The 22,787-nt window shown below is 51.4% G+C and overlaps 1 protein-coding gene across 8 annotated transcripts in view; it reads left to right on the top strand.

Moving 5' to 3' along the window:
• The window catches only part of PCNT (pericentrin), a 132,419-nt gene that overhangs the window by 95,206 nt on the left and 14,426 nt on the right, over positions 1 to 22,787 (top strand). For 6 of the 8 annotated variants that reach the window (XM_053902928.1, XM_053902925.1, XM_053902927.1 and 3 more), the window contains 11 exons: positions 4,547 to 5,260; positions 6,103 to 6,205; positions 8,995 to 9,149; positions 12,931 to 13,125; positions 13,754 to 13,927; positions 14,509 to 14,692; positions 15,860 to 16,082; positions 16,245 to 16,395; positions 17,067 to 17,687; positions 21,043 to 21,257; positions 22,038 to 22,140. In XM_053902928.1, coding sequence (XP_053758903.1) covers positions 4,547 to 5,260; positions 6,103 to 6,205; positions 8,995 to 9,149; positions 12,931 to 13,125; positions 13,754 to 13,927; positions 14,509 to 14,692; positions 15,860 to 16,082; positions 16,245 to 16,395; positions 17,067 to 17,687; positions 21,043 to 21,257; positions 22,038 to 22,140 — 2,838 coding nt within the window. The remainder of the gene's footprint in view (positions 1 to 4,546; positions 5,261 to 6,102; positions 6,206 to 8,994; positions 9,150 to 12,930; positions 13,126 to 13,753; positions 13,928 to 14,508; positions 14,693 to 15,859; positions 16,083 to 16,244; positions 16,396 to 17,066; positions 17,688 to 21,042; positions 21,258 to 22,037; positions 22,141 to 22,787) is intronic. The other 2 variants (XM_053902931.1, XM_053902929.1) reach the window with 1 other exon arrangement.

Genomic DNA, 22,787 nt, shown 5'->3' with positions numbered 1-22,787 from the left:
TTGGAACATACAGTATTACTCGTTCCTTTCCAATTTGGACACCTTTTATTTCTTTTTCTTGCCTAATTACTCTGTCTAGAACATCCAGTACTGTGTTGAAGAGAAGTGGTGAAAGCGGGCATTCTTGCCTTATTCCTGATTGTAGAGGAAAGTCTTTCAGTCCAATACCATTGAGTATGATGTATGGTGTGTCTTTTTCACATATGGTTTTTTATTATGTTAAAGTAGTATGTTGAATGTCTTTATCGTGAAATGCATCTTCTGTCAAATGCATTTTGTCAAATGCATTTTCTGCGTCAGTTGAAACGATCATGTGATATTTTTCTCCTTCATTTTGTTAACGTAGTGTATTACATAGATTGGTTTTCTTATGTTAAACTATACTTCCATTCCAGGAGTAAGTGCCACTTGGTTACACTGTATAATGTTTTTAATATGGTGTTGGATTCTATTTGCTAGTCTTTTAGGATTTTTGCATCAATGTTCATAAGGGAAATTGGTATGTAGTTTTGTTTTTGTAGTGTCTTTTTCTGTCTTTAGTATCAAGATAACGTTGGCCTTGTACAGGGAGTCAGGAGCAGTTCTCTTTGTTTCTGTCATACAAAGGACAATGTAGAGAATTAGCATATAATATAATATCCTCCTTAAATATATTATATATAATATCCTCCTTAAATATGTGATAGAATCTACCAGGAAACCCATTTGGGTTCTTCATTTTTTTGGAAAAGTTTGAGAAGGATTGATATTCTGTCTTAAATGTTTGATAGAATTCACTAGTAAAATCATCAGGTGCAGGGCTTTGTTTTGTTGGGAGATTTTATTTACTTTTTATTCTCCTTTGTCTCTTAGAACCTTTCTTGGTTTAAGTTTATTTTGTCTGATGTTAATATAACCATCCTGTTCTCTTTTGGTTCCTGTTTGTACAAAATAACCTTTTCTGTCCTTTTACTTTCAACCTATTTGTGTCTTTGGGTGTAAAGTGAGCTTCTCATAGCCAGCATATGGTTGGATCATGTGTTTTTATCCATTCTGCTGTTCTTTTTGATTGGAGAGATTCATTTACATTTGAAGTAATTACTGATAAGGAGTCACATGCTTTTTTCATTTTGCTGTATGTTTTCTATATGCCTTACAGCTTTTTTTTTTTTTGTCCCTGATCTCCTGCATTATTGTATTCTCTTGTGTTCAGTTGATATTTTATAGTGAAATGTTCAAATTCCTTTCTCATTTCTCTTTGTGTATATTCTGTAGCTGTTTTCTTTGTGGTTATGTTAGCGATTACATTTAGCATCCAGCATTATAACACTCTGGCTTGAATTTATACCAGCTTAACTTTAATCACATATAAAAGCTCTTGTTCCTGGGGCACCTGGGTGGCTCAGTTGGTTAAGCGTCCCGACTTTGGCTCAGGTCATGATCTCGCAGTCCGTGAGTTCGAGCCCCGCATTGGGCTCTGTGCTGACAGCTCAGAGCCTGGAGCCTGCTTCAGATTCTGTGTCTCCCTCTCTCTCTGACCCTCCCCCGTTCATGCTCGCTCTCTCTCTCTCTCTCTCTGTCTCAAAAATAAGTAAATGTTAAAAAAAAAATTTTAAAGCTCTGTTCCTTTATAGCTCTGTCCCTACTCCTTTTGGTTTTTGGTGTCACAAGTACATTTTTATACCTGTGTGCCTCAAAACAAACTAATGATTGGGGTTTTTTAATTTTTATTTATTTTTTAACTTTTTTTTTTTTTTTAATTTTTTTTTTTAACGTTTATTTTTGAGACAGAGAGAGACAGAGCATGAACGGGGGAGGGTCAGAGAGAGGGAGACACAGAATCTGAAACAGGCTCCAGGCTCTGAGCTGTCAGCACAAAGCCCAATGCGGGGCTCGAACTCACGGACCGCGAGATCATGACCTGAGCCGAAGTCGGCCGCTCAATCAACTGAGCCACCCAGGTGCCCCATCATTTATTTATTTTTGAGAGACAGAGCACAAGTGGGGGAGGGGCAGAGAGAGAGGGAGACACAGAATCCGAAGCAGACTCCAGGCTCTGAGCTGTTAGCATAGAGCCTGATGTGGGGCTTGAATCCAGGAACCATGAGATCATGACCTGAGCCGAAGTCAGACTCTCAACAGACTGAGGCGCCCAGGCGCCAATTTTTATTTTTATTTTATTTTTTAATTTTTGTACCCCTAAGTTTTAATTTTTAATTTTTATTTTAGAGAGAGAGAGAGCATGTGTGAGCTGGGGGAGAAGGTTAGAAGGAGAGGGAGAGAGAAAGAGAAGGGAAGGGAAAGAAAATCTCAAGCAGGCTCTGCCTGATGCGGGGCTCAATCCCACGACCCTGGGATCATGACCTGAGACAAAATCAAGAGTCGGACGCTCAACTGACTGAGCCACCCAGGCACCTCCTAATGATTTTTTTTTAAATCCATTAATCTCTGAAGTTATATAGAAAAAATGTGGAATTACAAACTAAAGCTAACAATAACACTAACTTTTAAACTGACAATTTTTTTAAAAAATGTCTCTTATTATGTATTTATTTAAAGTTTACATATTTTTTAGCAGGAGCGAGAGCATGCAGGTGCATGAGCTGGGGAGGGGTAGAGAGAGAATTCCAAGCAGGATCTGTGCCGTCAGAGCTGAACGCAACATGGGGCTCAATCTCATGAACTGAACTGTGAGATCATGACCTGAAATCAAGAGTTGGACACTTAACCAACTGACCCACTCAGGCGCCCCATAAAAAACATGTATTTTTTAAATCGTGATGAAAGCACAATGTGGAGTTGCAAAGCACTATTACAATAGAACAAACGTTTTTAGAAATTCAAGTATAATTAACGTACAGTGTTCTATCAGTTTCGGGTGTACAAAATGGTAGACTAGCTTTTATTATATTATGCATGCACTTACCTTTACTGAGATCTTTATTTTGCCACATGACTTTGAGTTACTGTCTAGTGACCTTTTATTTCACTCTGTAGCACTCCCTGGAGCATTTCTTGCAGTGCAGGTGTAGTGGTCACAAACTCCTTTAGCTTTTATTTATCTGGGACTATGTTAATTTCTTCCCCACTCTTAAATGACAGTTTTGCTTCATATTGAGTTGACAGATATTCTTTTAGCGCTTGAATATATTGATGCAGTGTCCTCTGGTCTCCAAACTTTATGACGGGAAATCTGTTGGTGATGTTTTCGAGGGTACTTGTGTGTGACAAGTCATTTCTCTCTGCTTTCAAGATTCTCTGTTAGTGCTCTGTTAGTATAGTGTTGATTATAATATGTTTTGGTATGTGTCTCTTTGAGTTCATCATATTTGGGGTTTGTTGAGTTTCTTGGATGTTTATATTCATGTCTTTCATCAATTCTGGGACGTTTTCAGTCATTATGTCCTCAAATAGTCTCTCAGCCGCCACCGTTTCCTCTTCTGGGACTCCCACAATGCATATGTTGGTATGCTTGCTGGTGTCCCAGGGGTGTCAGTCTGTATTCACCTTTTTCAATCTTTTTTTCCTCAGTTGTCATCATTTCCATTTTTTTTCAGAGTGTGCAAGGAGGGGAGGGGCAGAGAGGGAGAACCCCAAGCAGGCTCCTTGCTGACAGCAGAGAGCCTGATGCAGGACTCGAACTCACAAACAGTAAAATCATAACCTGAGCTGAAATCAAGAGTCAGATGCTTGAATGACTGAGCCCCCCCAGACGCCGCTTATTTGTTCTTGTTTTTTAATTGTTGTATGCTATCTCTGTGCTGAGGATCTGCTTAAGATGTAAACTTCAGGTCTTCTCAGATCTTTTCTTAGCCTGCACCTTTGCCTGGGCACATGTAATTTCCTCTGATTTCTTCTGTGTATGCAGTTGTCTTTGAATGTTCTAGTTTTTAATTTCTCCCCAGAAAGAAAACAGAGAAAAATGCTGTGGTAGAAAAAAAGGTCACCAGCCCTTTAAATCTCCTGCAGGTCACTTGAGCCAGAGGGGGAGGGGCTATGACAGTGGTCTCCCACCTGTTTGCACCTTCCAGATCAGAAGCAGCGGTGGGAGCACAGACCCCCCCCACACCCCACCCCCATTTGTGGGATAGTCCTATGCCCACCGTGGCTCCCACACGTTGTGTGTAAGCTGCTCCATGAGTAGGTGCACACCAGCCTGCCGAGGGGCTGGGGCTGGGAGACGGGTGGCTGCTGCCATGCTGAGAGCTGCAGTTTCCCCTCCAAGCCTCCCCCTGGAAGTTGCAAGCCTCGGACAGACTCCAGAGTTAGAGCAGACAAGGTGCTGCCGGTGCCGTTGGTGCCCAGGTGGGAGACAGGTTCCTGGGGCTTCCTGCTCGGCCACCTTCCCAGAGTCCTCTGCAGCATTCACTTTGCAGGCAGAGTTCTCAGCTTTGGTTCTGTTTTTCATGGAATTAAAAAAGCTTGAAATCTCAAGAGTTGGAAGGACCCGAGGGCTTCATCATGGAGGCTCGTTCTTAATTGCTCAGACAGCTTCGAAATTGGCTGATAAATACTTGACTCTGTAATTCAATTATTTTACTTTATACATGTTCTTTTCTACATGCAGAATAAAGAAAAACTACTGGAAGATTGTCAGCTGCAGAAAGTTGGTCTCATAAGTCAGGTGAAAGAACTTCAAGAAAAGTTGAACCGTCTGGTGCATTCTGTGAACTTCCAGAACAGTGAGACAGAGGATTTCAAATTTCAGCAGCCATTGGCATCTTCACATGCTTTAGAAAATAATTTGAGTGACAGTTCCAGTAATGGTGAAGAAACTGACAAATTGCCTCTTGTTGATGCATTTCATGTTGATAAAACCACGTGTGATCTAATTGACCTTAGTGGAAATCAGGATTCATTGGTAAGAAATGAAATGCCAAATGTTCCCATGGAAGATAGGGTTGATTTGCAGGATGGATCACTTCGTTTACAAGTGAGCCTGCACAGTGGCTCCCATGACCTAACCCATACCCAGGAGCCCGGTCCCGCGAAGAACGCACTCAGGGCAATGGACCTGTCTTCCTGGAGCTCACCTGAGGTTGTCAGGAAGGACTCGACCCTTGAGCCTGCACCCAGCCTGCCCTTGACGCCCTGCTCAGATGCCCTGAGCTTGGATGCCTCTGCGCAGGACAGGACAAGTGCCTCACTTCAGGCTGACGAGTTGGACGTGCTTTGGTACCTGGGCGGGTCAGCGGCAGGAAAGGCCTCCAGGTGGGCAGAGTCTCCATTGGTTGTAGACAGGGCTCCCTCCACTGACCACCATGTGCAGCGGACGGCCGTGGTAAGTGTTCATCCCTGGGTGGTGCCCCGGTTCAGCGTCTGTGGGATGCCCAGGGCCCCAGCGTGTTCCCATGGGAATGTATTTGCAGGGCCCACAGTATCATAGCTGCGGCCATTGTTGGTTCATCTCCTGACAGGGCCTGTGGGCCAGGTGTAGGTTCGCACCCGACAATCCCCTGGTCAGCTTTCCGCAGCGCCAACCACAGTCCATTGTAATGTGAATAATTAGGACTTCGGTTATTCTTACAAACACGTGCCATGCATCAGTCCTACTCAGACACTCCCACCAGACCTGCGCACACTCACCAGTGTGGACTCGAGAAGTACAGTCGTAAACCCGTCTTCCTGTGTAGTTTTTGTTCAGGTTCTTTGGCTGGAATCTGTTTCCTGGATTTATTTTGAGTTGTAGTTCATATTTAATAGATTTTACATATAATACTAATTTATTTCAAAAACAGTTATTTTTGAGATAAATCGTATCTTCTTACGTAATAATTTTGAGATTTTGTATATCCTGGATTAGATACAGTAAAAACCAACTAACAGAGGACTTTGTTATTTGAGATACACGTGTATTACCATACACACTACCATAAAAATTACCTTTAATCTGAAATATTTGCTGTTGACTTCTTTAAAATAATCCTAGAGAACTGTGGCTGGGTTTGTTTAAATTCTTTAAAGCCCGTGATTTCATAAGGTCCACAAGTGTGAAACATGTGTTGGGTTCTATATGGGTAAATGATAAATTCAGACCTTAGAAAGTTTCCCTCTGACCAGTTTAGTTCTGTGATGTATTAAGTTACTATTTGACGACCGTTTAAAACCTGCCTATTTGAACAGGAGAAAGATGTTGAAGATTTTATTGTAACATCTCTTGATGCTCAAGAAAAGCCCAGATCCTCTCCTGTTGGGTTCGAAGGAAAAAACAGCAGAAGTGATAATGGTGAGTCAGTCTTTTTAACTCTAAGGTTTTAGGGGACAGAACAGCATGGAGGCCCCCAGCTTGGCGTTCGCCACGCTTGCCATGCACACTGGCTGTGCCCGTCTGCGTCTCTGTCCTCTGTGCTCAGTGGCACCTGAAGGCCTGATGTTGCGCTACTCTGGAAAGCTTGGTTGTGCACTTCGTGGAGTGCGGTCCCTGCACTCAACACCCAGACATCCTCACTGGCGCCCTGCACGGGAGGGAGGCTGTGCCGTGTGGGCCCCGAGAGGAGACCCTCACGTTTCCGGCGGTTCCTGCATCTGCCTCTGGATGTTTGTAGCGGGGTCGTCGGCATGGGGGTCCTTGAGAGCGCGCACGGTGACGCCGTGCTCTTCCTGGGGCATCAGGGCAGACGGTGCGCGGCGCCAGCGTGGACCCCTTGGCAGCGGTGTCTGCCAGATTTTATTCTGAGTTTTCCTTTTAGATTGCTCGGTGTCAGGGAGCGGGGATGTACTCGGAGACCGTGTCTGTGGTCTCTTGTTTCTCAGACTCGGACACACCAGTGTTAGCCTCCAGTAATGATTGTTGCCTGCGTCATCGTTAGGATAGTTGCCAGTCATGACCTTCTAACCTTGTAATTTTTTCTGTAATTGTTGGCTTTTTATAAGTCCATCGCTTCAGGAGATGTTTCAGCATTTTTAAAAAAAGTCATCATTGGCTTAATTCAGTGCCTTTTAAAACTAGACCGTAGTGAAGTACAGTTCATGGACGCTGCAGCCTGTGCAGAATAGGGCCAGCAACGTTTTAATTTCAGTTTTGAGTTATTCCATGGAGTAAGTGCCCGGAGTGGTTCTGCACAGTGCCTTCCAGCCTCCCCACTCCGAACCACTGTTCCCTGGGGATGCCCACGTTCAGCTTCCAGAAATTTGTTCTGACACAGATTTCTAAGTCACATTTGCTGGTTACAGAACATGTTGAAACTTCTGGCTGCCAACTTCTTCTGCTTTCCTTCCTTGTTTTTCTAAGGTGGCCCCGTTGTCCCGCTCCGTCCCCTCACCACAGAGCATGTGTGTTCTGAGATTCCCTGTCAGATTCCCGCAGACCTTCTGGGGCCAAGGGTCCTCTCCCAGACAGCTGGTTTCCTTTCTCCTTGCTGTTCTCCATCACGGGTCCTGCCCATGCTGTCTGTAGGCATGGGCATGCACTGCCCACATGACCTTCACCTGACCTTCATGTGCTGTCTCTGCTTGCCTGGTCAGACCCCACGTCCCTCCTTGGTGGTCCTAGTTTTGACAAAGTGTGTTCTCTAGAAGCATTTGCAGAAAAAGCATGTGTGAGATGGGTTTTCTGAGAATGTCTGCACCTTCTTGATGTTTGTTGATAGTTTGGGCTTGGTGCAGACTCATGGGTGACAAGTCATGTTCCTTCAGACTCCTGAGTGCCTGCCTGCCTGCCTGCCATCCAGACCCTGATGTCACCCAGCACCACGGTGGTCCCTTGCCTCCAAGCACCTGGGCGCAGCGCTGCCGGCTTACCGGGAACAAGTCCTTCTGCCCTGAGTGCGTCTTCCTTCTTCCTGGGATGTGGGTCACTTCCTTGTGGCTCTCATCTTGCCATACTTCCTGTTAATCACTGGACTCATTTTCTTATTTTCTCATTTTTTCTGTTTCCACTTCTTTGTACTTACGTTCTTACTTGTTAAAGAGCTTTGTGAGAATTTATCCCTTAATCTTCACATCAAATGCTCCCATTTCTGCTGTGTCTTAATTTCCAAGAGTTGTTCTTTCTCATCCTCTTTTCCTTTCTCTTGAAACTTCCTTTCCTTGTTTACGAATAATATTTTCTCTCTTACTTCTCTGAAGATCTTCTGGGTTTTCTGAAGTTTTCTTCTGTTTGCTGCCTTTTTTGTATTTCCTCCAGCTCTTTGAGTCTCTGCTTCGCGTTGTTTTGTGTGTCTGAGTGTTCCTTGGCGTGTCTGAGGCCTTCGGCTTCGTAGCAGGGCAGTCGTCAGCAACTCACTGGAAGCTCTGTGCTCAGAGGGGCCTTGCTGGGGACACTGAGCCCCTCATGCCCACCCGAGCTTGGCGCCAGTCGGAGAAGCAGTTGCGAGGACTGACCCTGCTTTTCTTAGGATGCCCCCCTCCGCTTTCCAGGTCTCCGTGGACTGGCGGCGGGCTGCAGGCTCAGGGACCTACCGCGTGCTGTTGAGCGGTGTCCCATTCCTTTCTGAGGCCCCTCCCATCAGGAGCTCCTGGTGTCTCAGATGCTAGACTGTTGAGGGCTCTCCGGTTTAGGGTGGCTGCTCTCAGGGCTGGTCTCCACCCACCCCATCAGGCGTGTTCACTTTTTCCTGGCCAGACGCTTGCTGCTCGTCCCGCAGCCTGCACGGGGGCCTCGGGCTGGCGTCTTCCATGTCTGCACAGCCGCCTCCGGGTGCGCTGGGCGGGCCCTGCAGGTGCTTGCCGTGTGAGCCCTGCGGGCTCTGTCCTGTCTTCGGGGAATAAGGAGACATACTTCTGCACAAGAGTAAACATGAACCAAGGTACCACGAAGGGTTTTATGTTGGAGTCACAGGTGTTAACAGGGCAAACGTGAAAACTTTTTTTTCATCTGTGTGGTTGTGTAGTCTTAGGTGTTTATAAACATGTTTTTGCTGTCTTTGGTGGTTTGTTGATGTCGTCTTCAGGGCCGGGGCCTCATGTGGCACCATGAAGCAGGGGTCTGGCCACATCTCTGGCACTTGCAGGGTGTCCCCCAGTACACTGCCAGAGAGTTGGAGTGTAGACCCTGACTTTGTGCTGTGTTTTTAGGTGATGGCTCGGGGTTTGGAGACATGCTGAGCCAAGGTTCGGGAAGACTCGATGCCCCCACAGCAAGTCCTGTGGTGCTGCTTCCCGCCTCTGGAAGGTTCCGACAGCCGCTGGAAGCCATGAAGGAGAAGGAAGTCCATCCGAAACAAGTGAAGGTAAGGGCTGGCGGGAGCAGGGTGTGCGGTGTCAATGGGCCTCCGTGTGCGGCCGCCGTGATTGCCCTGTGGGTGCCACGTCAGGGTGCGTGCGTCACACCACAGGGCCAGCTGCGTGGGGTCTCGCTGTGCTCTAACGTTTTTCCATAGGGGGAGAGGCTGCTGGCGTGGGGAGCTTGGGATCAGGTATCCCAGGCGAGAGCCCAGCATGGCAGGTGGGGGGGTGGGGGGGGTGGGGCGGTAGGGGAGGGCTGTGGGAGCTTCGGGCGCTGGGGTCCCGAGAGCAGGACCAGCTCTTCCTGCACCTGCTGCGGCACAGCGCACAGGGGACTTTCAGGGGTGGCTGTTGTGGTGAATCACAAAAGGCAAAAAGTAAGGTTAATCTTCCTGAAATGAGTTCAGGTATCACAGTGCATGACCCTCTGGGGAGAAGTGGTTGTAAGTTTTGTTTGGTTTTGGAGATTGACCTTTAGCCTTTCCTAAAACAACTGGGGCCTGTGCTCGTGACTGGGCCGCCCTCCACCAGGTGCCTGCCTGGGACCGAGCAGCGGAGCAGGGACCGCATGACCCACTCTGCTGACACAGGGCTGCGGGGCCACATTGGAGAGCCCAGCCCACTCTCTGCTGTGGGAGCTGCTGCTCGGGAGGGGTTGTCTCTGTGTCCTCAGGGCCTAGACCATTCTGCCTTCTGCTCTCCGCTCTTTTCTGTGTGTCCCTGAAGTTGACACTTGAGAAGAAAGGTTATCTGCACTCGTGTAGCAGTGCGGGCAGTTTTGATGGGCAGCCTGAGCTCTGACTCAGCTGGCTTGAACGGCACACAACATTTATCACTGGACCATACTGGGAGTTGGCTCCTGGTGCGCTGGCTCCAAGTGTATACTTAGAGAGGCCACCAGCGTCCCCGCACTCGCTCATTCCTTCCCTGTGCCACCAACAGGAAGCCTGTGGCACTTCTAGGGTCAGGCAAAGCATGGGCCCAGTGCTTCCTTTGAGGCTGTTTTCCAGGAATATCCCTCCCGTCCCCTGCCCTCACCCCCCGTCTTTCATTGGCAGACCTGGTCACACGGCCACCAAGACCAGCCGTCCTCAGCCCCGTTGACGAGCTGGGCTCATACTGACCCACTGCTGACAGGGAGTCATTGTGTGAACCACCTGCCGCAGCCCCGCTCGCCCACTGCTGCTGGTCCCCAGGTCACGGAGCTGGGCCCTTGGTGACCTCTCACAGCCAAACTCCACAGAGCTAAAGCCCCTTGTGCCCTGGGGTCAGAGCCTGGTTCTCACCAGAGGAGGGAGGAGAGAAGCCACACTCAGCTTGCTGCAGCTGAACTGGGAGCAGAATTTAAAAACACTTTTTCTAGTTTTAATTGATATGTGACACTGTGTAAGCTTCAGGTATACAGTGTGTTGGTTTAATACACACTGTGTAAGCTTCAGGTATACAGTGTGTTGGTTGTTTACACAGTGATTCCACAGTAAGATTGGTTAACGCCTCCATCACCCAGAACTTTTAATAAGTTTTCTTTTCTCTCACCAGTTTAATGAATCATTTTTCGTCAAAACCACTGGCATAGACTTGGCTGAATAAGCAAACCAATACAATGTCACTGTTGTGTTTTATTCACATGGTGAAAACATTCCTGTTACATTGCTATTACAATGCCATCAAAAGAAAATGATTTTGATGTTAAGTAAAATCTCCAAAATTGTGTGCATCTTGCCCCTTTAAGAATTGAAATTGGAGAGGCATCTGGGTGGCTCAATCAGTTAAGTGTCCGATTCGTGATTTTGGCTCAGGTCATGATCCCAGCCCCATGTTGGGCGGGCTCCATGCTGAGTGTTGAGCCTGCTTGGGATTTCTCTCTCTCTCTCTCTCTCTCTCTCTCTCTCTCTCTCTCTCTCTGTCTTTCTCTCTGTCTCTCTCCACCTCCCCTGCTCATACTCTCTCTCTCTCTCAAAAATTTTTTTGATATGGGAGTATGTTTTTTGGCTGTTTTTTTTTAATTTCCTTTTTTGCATTCCTTAATTTTCTACATGACATAGAATGTTAAAGATATGTTCTGTTAGTGTTTCCAATCCAGGCAGTCTCATGTTAGAGGAGTTTGTAATTTTTAAGGAATAAACGTGGTTCTGATGACAATTCTACGTACTTAGGCTTTGAGGTTTAACACTAGGTGATTGAGAAAGGAAAACCAGAAAGAAGCCCAGTACTTGCCCTGGAGCCCTTTTGCGAAGCAACCGAGGTTGCCTGCAGGGGGCTGCGTGGATGCTGGGAAGTTAGCCTGCAGTTCTCTGTTCGCTTCAGTCGGAACCGGCGACTTCAGTATTCCTGATGTCTGGGTATTTTCTGGGAGGTTTCTCAGGTCACTCTGGTTTAAGTTGCCACCTGTGTTTCTGGAGCGTGAAGCCACACTGCTCACCGTGAGGGACGACTGCGCCAAGAGTCAAGTCGTCTGAGAGCTGGCCCCATGAGGCAGAGTGGTGCCCGCAGGGGCTGAGTCTCAGGACCGCGGTGTGGTCACGGCTCTGGGGGCCCTGAAGCTGGGGATACTGGTGGGGGGGGTCCCTGAGTTTGGGCTCCTCAGGAGCCCTGCTGGAAGCAGCTATGAATGGGGGCGAGTGATTGGCCTATGGCGCACTGAGCATCAGCTGGAGCAGACAGGGACACCCGAGTGACAGGCCGACGTGGGAGGTCACGAGAAGGGTGGGCTGGTCACAGCGATGCAGGTCCCTGAACAGAATGCCAGTCCTGAGGACAGGGTTCTGGAACCTCCTCGGACCCAGTGGTTATATCTGTGGTACCCAAGGTCCAAACCGATTGCAGACCCCAGGCCCCAGCCAGCATCGGACCCGGGGGGTCCTGTGACATCACTGAAGGGATGCGGTAGCCACACGGGAAGCTTTGCTCTCGGAAAGGTGCGGGCAGAGTACCTCCCTCGCCACTGGTGCTCTTTCTGCGTTTATCAGGAGAGCGTTGAAAAGGTGGCAAGTGACAGTCATCTGCAGCCACGTCAGCCCTCCCTGTCTCTGCAAGCAGAGGATGAGGGTGGATGGGTGGATGCAGGAGGTCGTAGACCTCCAGCCGCACCCACGGGGGCTGCCATCTGGGTCGCTAGACCTGGCGTCTAACAAACGGAAGGTTTTTTGAAGTAAAAGTGTTTCTAGGGTTATTAAAGAGAATTGTCTTTAAGGTAAGCGTAACGTGGAGTTTGGGTGTTTTGTACTTTTGTGTTAGTATTTTACTTTTTTGGTCCCATCATTAAAGTCCTAGCAAAACCTATTTCTGGTTAAATAGTTGTACTCTGTTATAGCTTCCCGTTGCTACTTTCATACTTCCCTGTTTGAGACATCTATTCCCATCTATTCTCCAGAGTTTAGGCCTAACATGCCCCTTGAGTGAATCTTTGCACGTGGAGTGAGGACCGTCATGGTCACTTTGGACACCGTGTTGCCCCCAACCTGGGGGCAGCTCTGGGGAGGCCCCACCCAGGATTAGTGAAGGGATGGCAGGGGTGGCATCCACTGTGCAGACCCTGGTGGGGCATCCTTGGAGTAGCTTAAGCAGAAATTGTCCTTCAAACCGGTTTTCTAGCAGTCTCTGAAGGTTACGGGGGAGGAAAGTTTGAAAATCTCACAGAACAGCAGAATCTGCTCTTTGATACAAGCCATGGGGGTGCTATGTGGGTGGCTCTAGTGAGCGTTCGTGAGTGGTGGGCAGGGTGCTGAATGCATGATTAGCTTCAAGCTTCTTTTCCCTCTTTCTGAAATGCATGTCCCGTTGCAGGCTTTGCTGCAGATGGTGTGTGATGAGAGCCACCACATACTGGCCTTGTCCGAGTACCGTGGGCCGCCTAGCGCCCTGAGCAAGGGCGAGCCAAGTGCCTCCCTCGAGCGATTCCCAAGGGAAGGCCCTGGCCTGTTGGAGGCAATCCCGGCCCTGAGGAGGCATCCGAGCCCCACACTCCTAAAGGGAGAGAAGGTATGGTGGCATTCTGCCTGAAAGAAAATAGGCTGTGGGCATGGAGCACTTTGAGTGAGTTGCTTGGCCAAATGAGTGGAATAAAGGGAACAACAGGGTCGTCAGTGGACACAGGGGCCGTGCTGGCTAGTCACCTTCTCAGTCATGTTTGCCAGCACATTCCAGCCCTGTAAGGGCAAGAGAGGCCATGGGAAGATGTGTGGCGGGGCTCAGTGGGAGGAGGACATGGGGCCGGGCCTGAGCCCACAGGGTCTCAGTGCCCACTTTGCAACCAAGGACCCGGGGTGGCACAGAGTGAGAGCCAGGTGCTGAACCCTGGCCAAGGCCACAGGGGGCGGAGGGAGCGGTGGGCAAGAGGGCAGTGCCAGGCCCAGGCCTACAGTGGGGGCGGGAGCGGCCAGTCAGCGGGCACCCGCCCCAGGGCCTGGCAGAGCAGCGGTGGGGAAGAAGGTTTGCCTGCCAACGTTTTCTCAGTCTTACCTGCTGTCTCCTTCAGCACCTTCTTCGTTCACGATGGGGGGGTTGGCTTTTCGTGCCCTGGTCTGGTTGTGGTCTTCTGTTGGGTGGTCTGCTTCAGCCTGCAGGGTGCATTTGTGGAAACACCGAACTGTTCGCTCCAATATTTTAGGAGTTTCCTGACATGTGCCTCGACTGGAGAGGAGAGTTTCTACAGATCGTTCAGGAGGCGTTTGGAAAAGAACGGGAGATGTTGAGGGCCGAGTTGCAGCCCCGGCCCTGCGGCTCTGACCCCGGGGACCACAGCTCCCTGTTGCAGAGGCTAGAGAAGGTGGTCCAGGAGCAGGTGAGCACGTGCCTCGATTTAGTGCCCAGAGCCACTGACGGTGAATTTTGGTCCCTGTGTTTCCCCTGACCTTGGAGTGTGGTAGTGACTGAGGAGGAAGTCCTGTCTGTGTGCAAATAGAATCTATTCTGGAAATATCCTGCCTTTCCTTGAAAACAGAGTGGTGCTAAGTGGTCTGGCCCAGGCTGTGTGTGGGAGCCCGGCACTGTGAGGGCCCTGGGGGCCCTGCTTCCCCAAGGTCCCTTGTAGGAGAGGGCACTAGAGTCCAGATGCAGGGTCTGTGGCAGGTCAGAGCAGCCTCTGGCACAGACCAGGGTGCAAGTGAGGCCTGAAGGTCCCCAGGGGCCACCTTTGTCCTGTGAATTTGTTCTTGCTCGGTCCCCAAGCTTGTGCCCATGAAGCTGGAAGCAAGAATTTGTGGACGGTGGGCTGTTTGTGCCTGGAGATGCCGGCCTGGCCCAGCCTCCCCCGCCCTTGGGACGTGCTCCCTGCTCCCCCGTCCAGGGGGTGCTCCTCCACGTGGCCATGTCTGTGACCCTGCTCTCCCTCCTTTGCCACCCCGGCTCCGGGGATACCTGCAGGAAAAGTCCTTGGAGCACCTTCGCTTGTCAGACCGGAGCAGCCTGCTGTCCGAGATCCAGGCTCTGCGCGCCCAGCTGCGGATGACTCACCTGCAGAACCAGGAGAAGCTGCAGCAGCTGTGTGCGGCGCTGACCAGCGCGGAGGCCCGCGGGAGCCGGCAGGAGCACCAGCTGCGCAGGCAGGGTGAGCACCGCCCCTCCCGCTGCCCAGCACTGGGGCTGGTCTGTCCGGGTCCCTGGGCATGGGGACCACCGGCCTCGGCATTTCTTAGTTCACAGAACTCCTGGAGAAGCGACTCTGTGGCGCCGCCCAGGCAGCGGGGGGTCTGTATTGGTGTGAGCGCTGGGCACCAGCAGGACCGTGTCTGGGAGTCCCTGGGGCTTGCACCAGGTCTAAGCAGCCTGTTGTACGCGTTTATGTTAATTTAGGTTCCTTGGGACTTTCTTACAGATATTCACATCATCTCTGGATAAAAAGCATTTTGTTTTCTCCTTTCCATCTGCCACCTCCTCCTGCTGATTGCTCCGGTTAGGCCGTCGCGTGCCACCGTGGCAGGCGTCCGGCCATGGGAGAGGTGTTCCGCCTCACACCCTCACACAGGCTGCCAGCAGTGGTCTCTGCACATGCTCTTCATCCACCTGCACAGCCCCTTCTCTTCCTAGTGCTGGGTGCTGAATGATGGGCCAGGCCTTGCAATGCTTTGTGTTTGGGCCATGTTGCATTACCTCGTGAGCATTTCTGGGCCGGACTTCCTGGTATTTTGCATCTAAATGCATGAGGGCTACTGGTGTGTAGCTTCCAGTCTTTGAGTTCTGGTGTGGGAGTAGTGCCAGCCTCATGGAGGATTGACCATCTCTTCCCCTTCCTTTTTCCCCGGGAGACTGTAGAGAACCAGGGTTATTTCTTTGCTAAGTCTTGGGAGCGTTCTCTGGGGAAGCTGCTAGGGTCGAGTCAGTCTCTTTTGGGAAGCACGAAGTGTTGGAGTGATGGGTGAGGTGGCGATTTAGGACGACTGTGGAGACGGTCACACCTGGTCTTCGCGCACGTCCATCTCGGCTCAGTCCTCACTCCTGCCTCCAGGAGACCCCGGACCTGAACAGCTGGCCCTGGGGAGCCACGTCCCATCCTCTGGTCTGCACGGCCACTCTGCCTGCACGACTCTAGGTGCCCCGAGGCCTGGAGGGAGTGAGCCTCCGGTGTCCTGGCCATCGGCCTGGAAAACTCATTTTCCCTGAGAGTGAATACATCTCCCTCTCCGTACCGGTTTGTCTTCAGTTTGTGAAATCATTTGTACAGCTCACCCGGGATTCACGAGTAATGGTATCTTATGTCCCCTAACGTCTTTCTCAGTTGAGTTATTGGCCTACAAGGTTGAGCAGGAAAAACGTATAGCAAGTGACGTACAGAAAACGCTGAATGAAGAGCAAGAGAAAGCCAGCAGCGTTCGGAAGCTCCTGGTGGTAGAGCAGACCGTCGTCAGAGACTTAAGATCTGAGCTCCGCGAGTGTAAACAGGACAACGAGAGGCTGCTGGCATCCCTCAGCGAGGCGCAGAAGGAGGTCCTCCAGCTGAGGTGGGGGCCCTAACCCTCCTCCCACACAGCACCTCCTGGCTCCCCGGTTCTGTCCGCACTTTTGTCGAGGAACGCGGCGTGTGCGCGTGTTGTGATAGGTGCCCGGGGTCTGTCGACGGCCCAGGCGCCGCAGCCTGGTGTGTCACTGCCTCTCCTGCACAGGTCTGTGCTGGACAGCAAGGAGAGCAACCTGAAGGCCGCGCTGCAGGAGCTGGAGAGCGAGCGCGGGAAGGAGCGCGCCCTGCAGAGCCGGCTGGAGGAGGAGCAGCTGCAGCACCTGCAGAGGGAGGGCCAGAGCTCCAAGACCCTGGAGGTGCCTGGGCGCGGGGCTGGCAGGTGGGGGGGTTGGTGGGGGGCAGTGGGGCTGGCGGGTGGGAGCGCAGCTCCTCACAGGGCCCAGCGCCCCGTCTCCCTGTGGTCACGTGCCTGGTGGCAGGGTGTAACAGCAGTGAAGCAGGCCTGCGTCTGCGGTACAGCAGCGTCTCCGTGGTGACAGACGGGTGCTCGCAACTCCCACTGTCTGGCCGCACGGAGCACAGCCTCAGAAGTGCGTGTCAGGCTGCATAAATGGCAGTGACCCGGCTTCTCTGTGCAGTGGAGGTTGTGTGTGTGAATTGGCATGCTGTTTGGCATCTCTGATGGCCACGGGTCTGGCAGGTGCTCTGTGTTCCTCAGTCCCAGCGCTGGGCAAAAGCGTCTTTCACCCACCCGCGGACTGTGGCTTGGCGAAAACATCGTGTGTCCGAGTGTCCAGGGTGTTGTGGTTCTGGGGAAGGTGGGCATTTACTGAACACTGCTTCAGGAAAGTACTTCATCCCTGAATAAAAACGGCAAAGTAACAGAAGAATTGTTACGTGGTTTTCTTGTACCTGTGGGATAAAAAAGCGTAATTGCTGGGTTGAATAATATGAACAGAAATTGGGGCAGGAAGATGGTTTTGACACTTCTCTTGATTTGCTTTTTCCCATCTCTTCCCTGATACAGGAGCTAAGACTCTCTTTGGAGAAGCAGCACGCTCAGAGTAATAGACTGTGCGTTGCACTGAAGCACGAGCAGACGGCAAAGGACAACCTTCAGAAGGAGCTGCGGATCGAGGCCTCGCGCTGTGAGGCACTGCTGGCGCGGGAGCGGAGCCAGCTGTCCGAGCTGCGGCGCAGCCTGGAGGCCGAAAAGGACCGGTCGCTGGAGCTGGCCACGGCCCTGCGCCACGAGCGCCTCCTGACGGAGCAGCTGAGCGGCCGAGCACAGGAGGCCCCGGCGCATCGCGCTCTGCTGAGGAAGCTGAAGGAAGAGAAGTCCCGCGTGGCGGAGCTGCAGGCGAGGCTGGAGCAGGTGCAGCGGCAGCTGGTGGCCGACGTGCAGAAGCAGCGTGCGGAGATCGACAGGGAGAAGGAGGTAAGGGGCGCGCAGACCTCCGCTGTGGAGCCCGCCCAGGCTCAGGAGCCAACAGAGGGGGAGAGTTCCTCACAGCAGCAGGCAGGATTAAAGCGCTCACAGGCGAGGCTGGCTGCACGGGAAGGACACAAGGACGCAAGGAGGAGAGCAGAGACGAGGCCCGGCCGGGCCGACGTGGAGAAGAGGCAGGCTCGAGACAAGGAGAGACTGGTGAGAGCGCCGCCGACCGTGTCGGCACCCAGCAGCAAGCCAGGGGGCCGAGAGCGCCACACGGGGGCCTGACCCTGGGCCGCTCCTTTGTCCCGCTGGTCCGTGCGTCTGTCCCCTGCTGCCCCCTGGTTATTGCAGCTTTGTAGGTTTCCGTGTCGAGAAGCATGAGTCTCCAACCTCGCTCGTTGTCGGGGCTTGGGTGTTCGGGGACCGTAGGGTTCTGGGGCCCAGCCTTGACTCTGCAGGTCACTTTGGGGGGTGAGGCCACCTGAGCGATGTTACCTCCACGGGTTGTGAGGTTGGAAGTCTGTCCGCGCGTTCAGGTCTTTGATTTCTTTCAGCCGCGTTTTGCTGTTTTCAGATGACGAGCGTTAATGCTGTGGTTCTGTTGTTCTGAGCGTTTTATTAAGGGTTGCTGTTGTCGTAAGCGGAACTGGTTTCTTCTTTCCGTGAGCAGATGGTTCCCTGCTGGCCTAGAGCAATGCCGTTGGGCCTTGTCGATCTTGCATCTTGTGCCCTTGCGCTTGTTTGTTGTTCCCAGTCATTTGATGCGTCCTTTGGGCTTTTCCGCATATGAGATCACGTCACCTGCACGGAGATGTAGGTTTACTTCTTCCTTTCCGGTCCGGGTGCCTTTCGTCCCTCCTGCAGTGCTGAGTGGAGGTGCTGCAGCCTGTTACCCGTCTTCCATCCCCAGCTGTGACAGCTGCCCTTCATCAGAGGAGATTCTCAGGGTACCTGTTTTATTCAGACTTTTTGTGTCTTGTTTTCAGTCTTGAGAGTGAGCTGGAGTTGTGGTTTTGGTGTCTTGAAATGTATGGTTTTTGCCCTTTATTCTCTTAATGTCGTGTTTCTCGTTGGGTTTCACCGGTGGAGCCAGCCTTGCGCTCGTGGGATGAATCCCACTTAACTTTGGTGTAGGGTTCTTTTTTATATCGTGCTGGATTCGGTTCGCTAGTATTTTGTTAAGGATTCTGCATTTATGTTCATGAGAGATGTTGGTCTGTACTTTTACAGTTGTGGTGTCTTTTTTTTTTATGTTTATTTTTGAGAGAGAGACAGAGCATGAGCAAGGGAGGAGTAGAGAGAGAGGGAGACACAGAATCTGAAGCAGGCTCCAGGCTCTGAGCTGTCAGCACAGAGCCTGACATGGGACTCGAACTCATGAACCATGAGATAGATCATGACCTGAGCCAAAGGTGGACGCTTAACCAACTGAGCCACCCAGGCACCCCATAAAGTTGTGGTGTCTTTGATTTTCATATTGGGATGATTTTTGCCTCACAGGTTGAGAAGTGTTCCTTTTATTTTTTGGATAAAACGTTACTTTTAGATATATTTTATGCCAACCAGAGCCTTTATTTCTGAGAAAATTATATCCTGTGTCTTCATGTGGATTGACATATGTTTTGCCCTCTTTAAAAATCTTTTTTAGTGCTCACTTTGGCAGCACATATACTAAAAATATTTTTTAAAAACACATAAGGAAAATCAGTGGCCTGGTCTTTTCAGTGGTTAGCCTGCCGTGAAATGTTTGAGAAATGACTGTGTGTTTCTAAAATCAAAAGTCTAGATTTCTAAGTGTTACAAAGATAAATCAGACCCCCAAATGGTATAAAATTAGTTTTGGAAGTTCATGTGGGGAGTGTGATCAGTATGTTTTAACAGCTTCACTGAGATACGTGGAGTTCACCAACCTGAATTGCGTCCTTTGCAGTTTTAGTACAAACTCAGAGCTGTGGACTCGTCACCACAGCCAGCTGTAGATTGTGTTCACCACCCCGTGTTGAGCCCCATGTTGTTAGCGCTCACCCTCACTTCCTCCTCCAGCCCTGGCCACCGCGAGTCTACGGTCTGTTTGCAGATTGGCCTGTGCTGGACCTTCCTATGAAGGAACCATCCCCCGCCCCCCCCGCCCGCGTGGCCTTTCCTTGTCTGACTCCTTTCCTGATGTTTTTGGGGCTCGTCCGCGCTGCGGTGTGTGTCAGTGGCAATATGTTTTGCTGTGGCACGTGGCCTTCGCAGTGGCGTAAGCAGCCCTTTCTGTAGTGGCTGCATTTACCGCCCAGAGTCTTGGAAACGCAGGAGTAGTTTGGAGATGTGACAGAATGGGCGCCGTGCGGCCGGGAAGCACCCCATGTTGTTTTGTGAAGGAAGCAAGTAGAGTCAAGCCCCAGGTGGGCCTTCGTCACACAGGATCCCCAAACGTGTTCCAGAGTGTGTGTGTGTGTGTGTGTTTACTCTTTCTCCATGGGAACAGTGGCCTGTAGCCTTCGTGTGCCTCTTATGGACTTTCCCAAACTGTCTCTAAAGTTTTCAGCCAAACCCTATTATTGAATTTTGATTTTTTTTTTTTTAAAACGAATGGTAACGTGATTGCTTAAAAAATGCAAAGAAAATGTTTCCTAAGTTAAATAAGTAATTGTTCTTCATGATGCATGTTGGAAAGAATTTGAAGTGATTGATGTAGCCCCTTTGGTGTTATTTTCACTGTTGATGGTTAAAATTTTTAAAAAAATAAGTTTAATTTTTTATTTTATGTTATTTTTTATTTTACTTATAAACATAAACCTGTAGGTTTCTTGGTATGTTGCTTTCCTAACTTGGAAAATAGAAAAGTAACGATCCCTGTGTCCTCACGAGGCTGGAGCGTTAATCGAGCGATGCCAGGAAGAGCCTGTGGTCCGTGATGCACGGGGCGCGTCGCGGGAGGCCCGGGCCGGGTTCTGGGCACCCGAGGTTCCCTCCCAATTCCGCGGGTATCTGTCTGCTTGTCTCCAGACACGGTGCCGCCTCCCGCCTCTCCTGGGGCCTCCTCACCCACGGAAGCTCCACCGGGCCGCCCCTGTCACGTTTATGGCCGCCCAGAGGGGTTTCCACCAGGTGACTCCCTCTGTCTCCCTGGAGGGGGCCCAGATCCCCGTGTCGGGCAGGAAGCTGGGGACTGTCCGCTTTCTCCCAGGCACCCGGCACACTCCGTGCTGAAGGGCATTTTGTAAGTGAGGCGGTTTGCACTTAGTGCAGGTGCTTGACCCTGCCCGTGTCCGTGTGTTGGCGTGTGTGCGCGCGCACGTCAAGGTCGGGTGCCAGAACTGGGGCCCGTGAAGGCTCCTCCTTGTTTCGGCATGTGGCGTCCCCTCCTCACACTGGTGAGAGCCTGACAGTTCTCAGAGATGCAGGTCGAGCCTTCACCACCGAGACCCCGTCCGTCTGAGGCAGGGGGGCTGCCCTGACTCCACGCCCCGTGTGGAGGGTGCCGGCCAGGGGCCGCCCCCTGCTGAGGGCTGGGCTTCTGCCTTCTGCTTCGGGAACGCGCGCACGAAGGGCCCGTCTGTTGTTTTGCCGTTGACAATAGCGAGAATTGGAACTGCGGCGCCAGCGTGATGAGCACAAGATCCGGCAGCTCCAGCGGACGGTTCAGGACCTGGAGGCGAAGGAGGAGGCCCGCCAGCGCCAGTGCCCGGAGTCGGCGCGGCTGCAGGAGCAGCGGCTCAGCCTGGAGAAGGTCCGGCAGCAGCTGCTCTGGGCCGCCGGGCTCCTGACCAGCTTCGTCAGCCAGACAGTGGACAGGTGAGCGCGTGGGCTCCGGCCACGCCCCCGCGAGCCCCGCCTCTTCCGTGAGGAGCGTGCACAAGGCTGGCGCCGGCGTTTGGTGTCAGGTCCCCATTTTTAAGCAACAGACGCTTGTTTCTCTCGCCACGTGTTGACACATTTGTGGGCAGCACTCTCCTGAAAGGTGTTGACAGCATGTGTTTTCTCTCTTTTGATATGAGAGGAAAATCCAAGTTTCTTTTAGATCTGTTCTCCTCATGCCCTTTTACAATTGCTCACCACCCAGAGGGTCTGGACCTGATGCCAGGCCCCTCCTGCCCACTCCCACCGCGGTTGGGTGGGGCCAAGCATCCGTGCTGTGTCTGCCTTGCCCACGTCCTCAGGATCACCACTCATGTGACCAGGGTGTGTCTGCACGGTTGAGGGACTGACAGGAGTGTTGACACTATAATTAATTAAATTAATATTTGCCTTTTCCTGTATGCACAGAAACTCAGCAAATACGGTTCTCCCATCTGTAATTGGATTCGTTTATACAGCAGTATGATCTCTGAGCAGACTTGCCTGGGCTTCTCAGACTGTGCACAGGGCTGCACCACCTCAGGGCCACCACTGTCATTAGAGACGCCCGAGTCCCTAACTTTGTGGACAGGGCATGGCTTGAGGAAGCAGTCATAAGCAAGTCCTCCTGGGGCTGCATTGGACCCATTTGTCATCTCTCCACGCGTTCCCAGTGGCTCTGGGTAATTATCAGGTGGGATCTGGGTGAACCCTCTAAGTGTCTGTTTATTTTCACAGGACAATTGGCGACTGGACATCATCAAATGAGAAAGCAGTGACGTCCTTACTGCACACGTTAGAGGAGCTCAAGTCTGAGCTGAGCGCGCCCAACTCCTCCCAGGTGAGAGGTGGGGCTGCCTTTGCGGTTCCTTGTATCCCTCCTCCGCTGCCACAGAGAAGTGGGTGTCTTCTTGAGGATTGCCACGTGTTGCCCCCAGAAAGCCGCCTGACCTTGCCGATGCTCAGGCACTCCCCCCAGAGGGGCACGGGCTGCTCTGCCCCAGGCCCAGCCTGCTCCATGTACACTTGGGTTGAGAGCCTGAGCTCTCAGCTGCGCCTGTCAGCTGCATGGGAAGGTGTTGCCTTGCAGGAAGGTGATTAGAAGTTGTGGTTGCTGGGGCAGCTGGGTGGCTCAGTTGGTCAAGCGTCCGACTTTGGCTCAGGTCATGATCTGTCTCATGGTTCATGAGTTCGAGCCCCATGTCGGGCTCTGTGCTGACAGCTCGGAGCCTGGAGCCTGCTTCAGATTCTGTGTCTCCCTCTCTCTCTGCCCCCCTCTCCCCCCAACTCTCAAAAATAAACGTTAAAAAAAAAAAGTCATGGTGGCTGACACAAATTCCTGGTAGATGTTCCTTGGTAATCGTGAAAACATCCTGTTTATTGTGAAGGCAGCATGCATGTAGGCAGCAGGGGACCTTGTACCTGCTGAGCATGAGGGGTCAGTGTGGTGCATCCTGCCCTATTTACCAGTGCCTCTGTCAGTGTCCT

This window comes from Panthera pardus, unplaced genomic scaffold (assembly GCF_024362965.1).
Source record: "Panthera pardus isolate Hobbes unplaced genomic scaffold, ASM2436296v1 HiC_scaffold_16, whole genome shotgun sequence".
NCBI lineage: Eukaryota > Metazoa > Chordata > Mammalia > Carnivora > Felidae > Panthera > Panthera pardus.
Note: the sequence above shows the minus strand (reverse complement) of the source record. Positions and strands in the feature narration are given on the sequence as shown.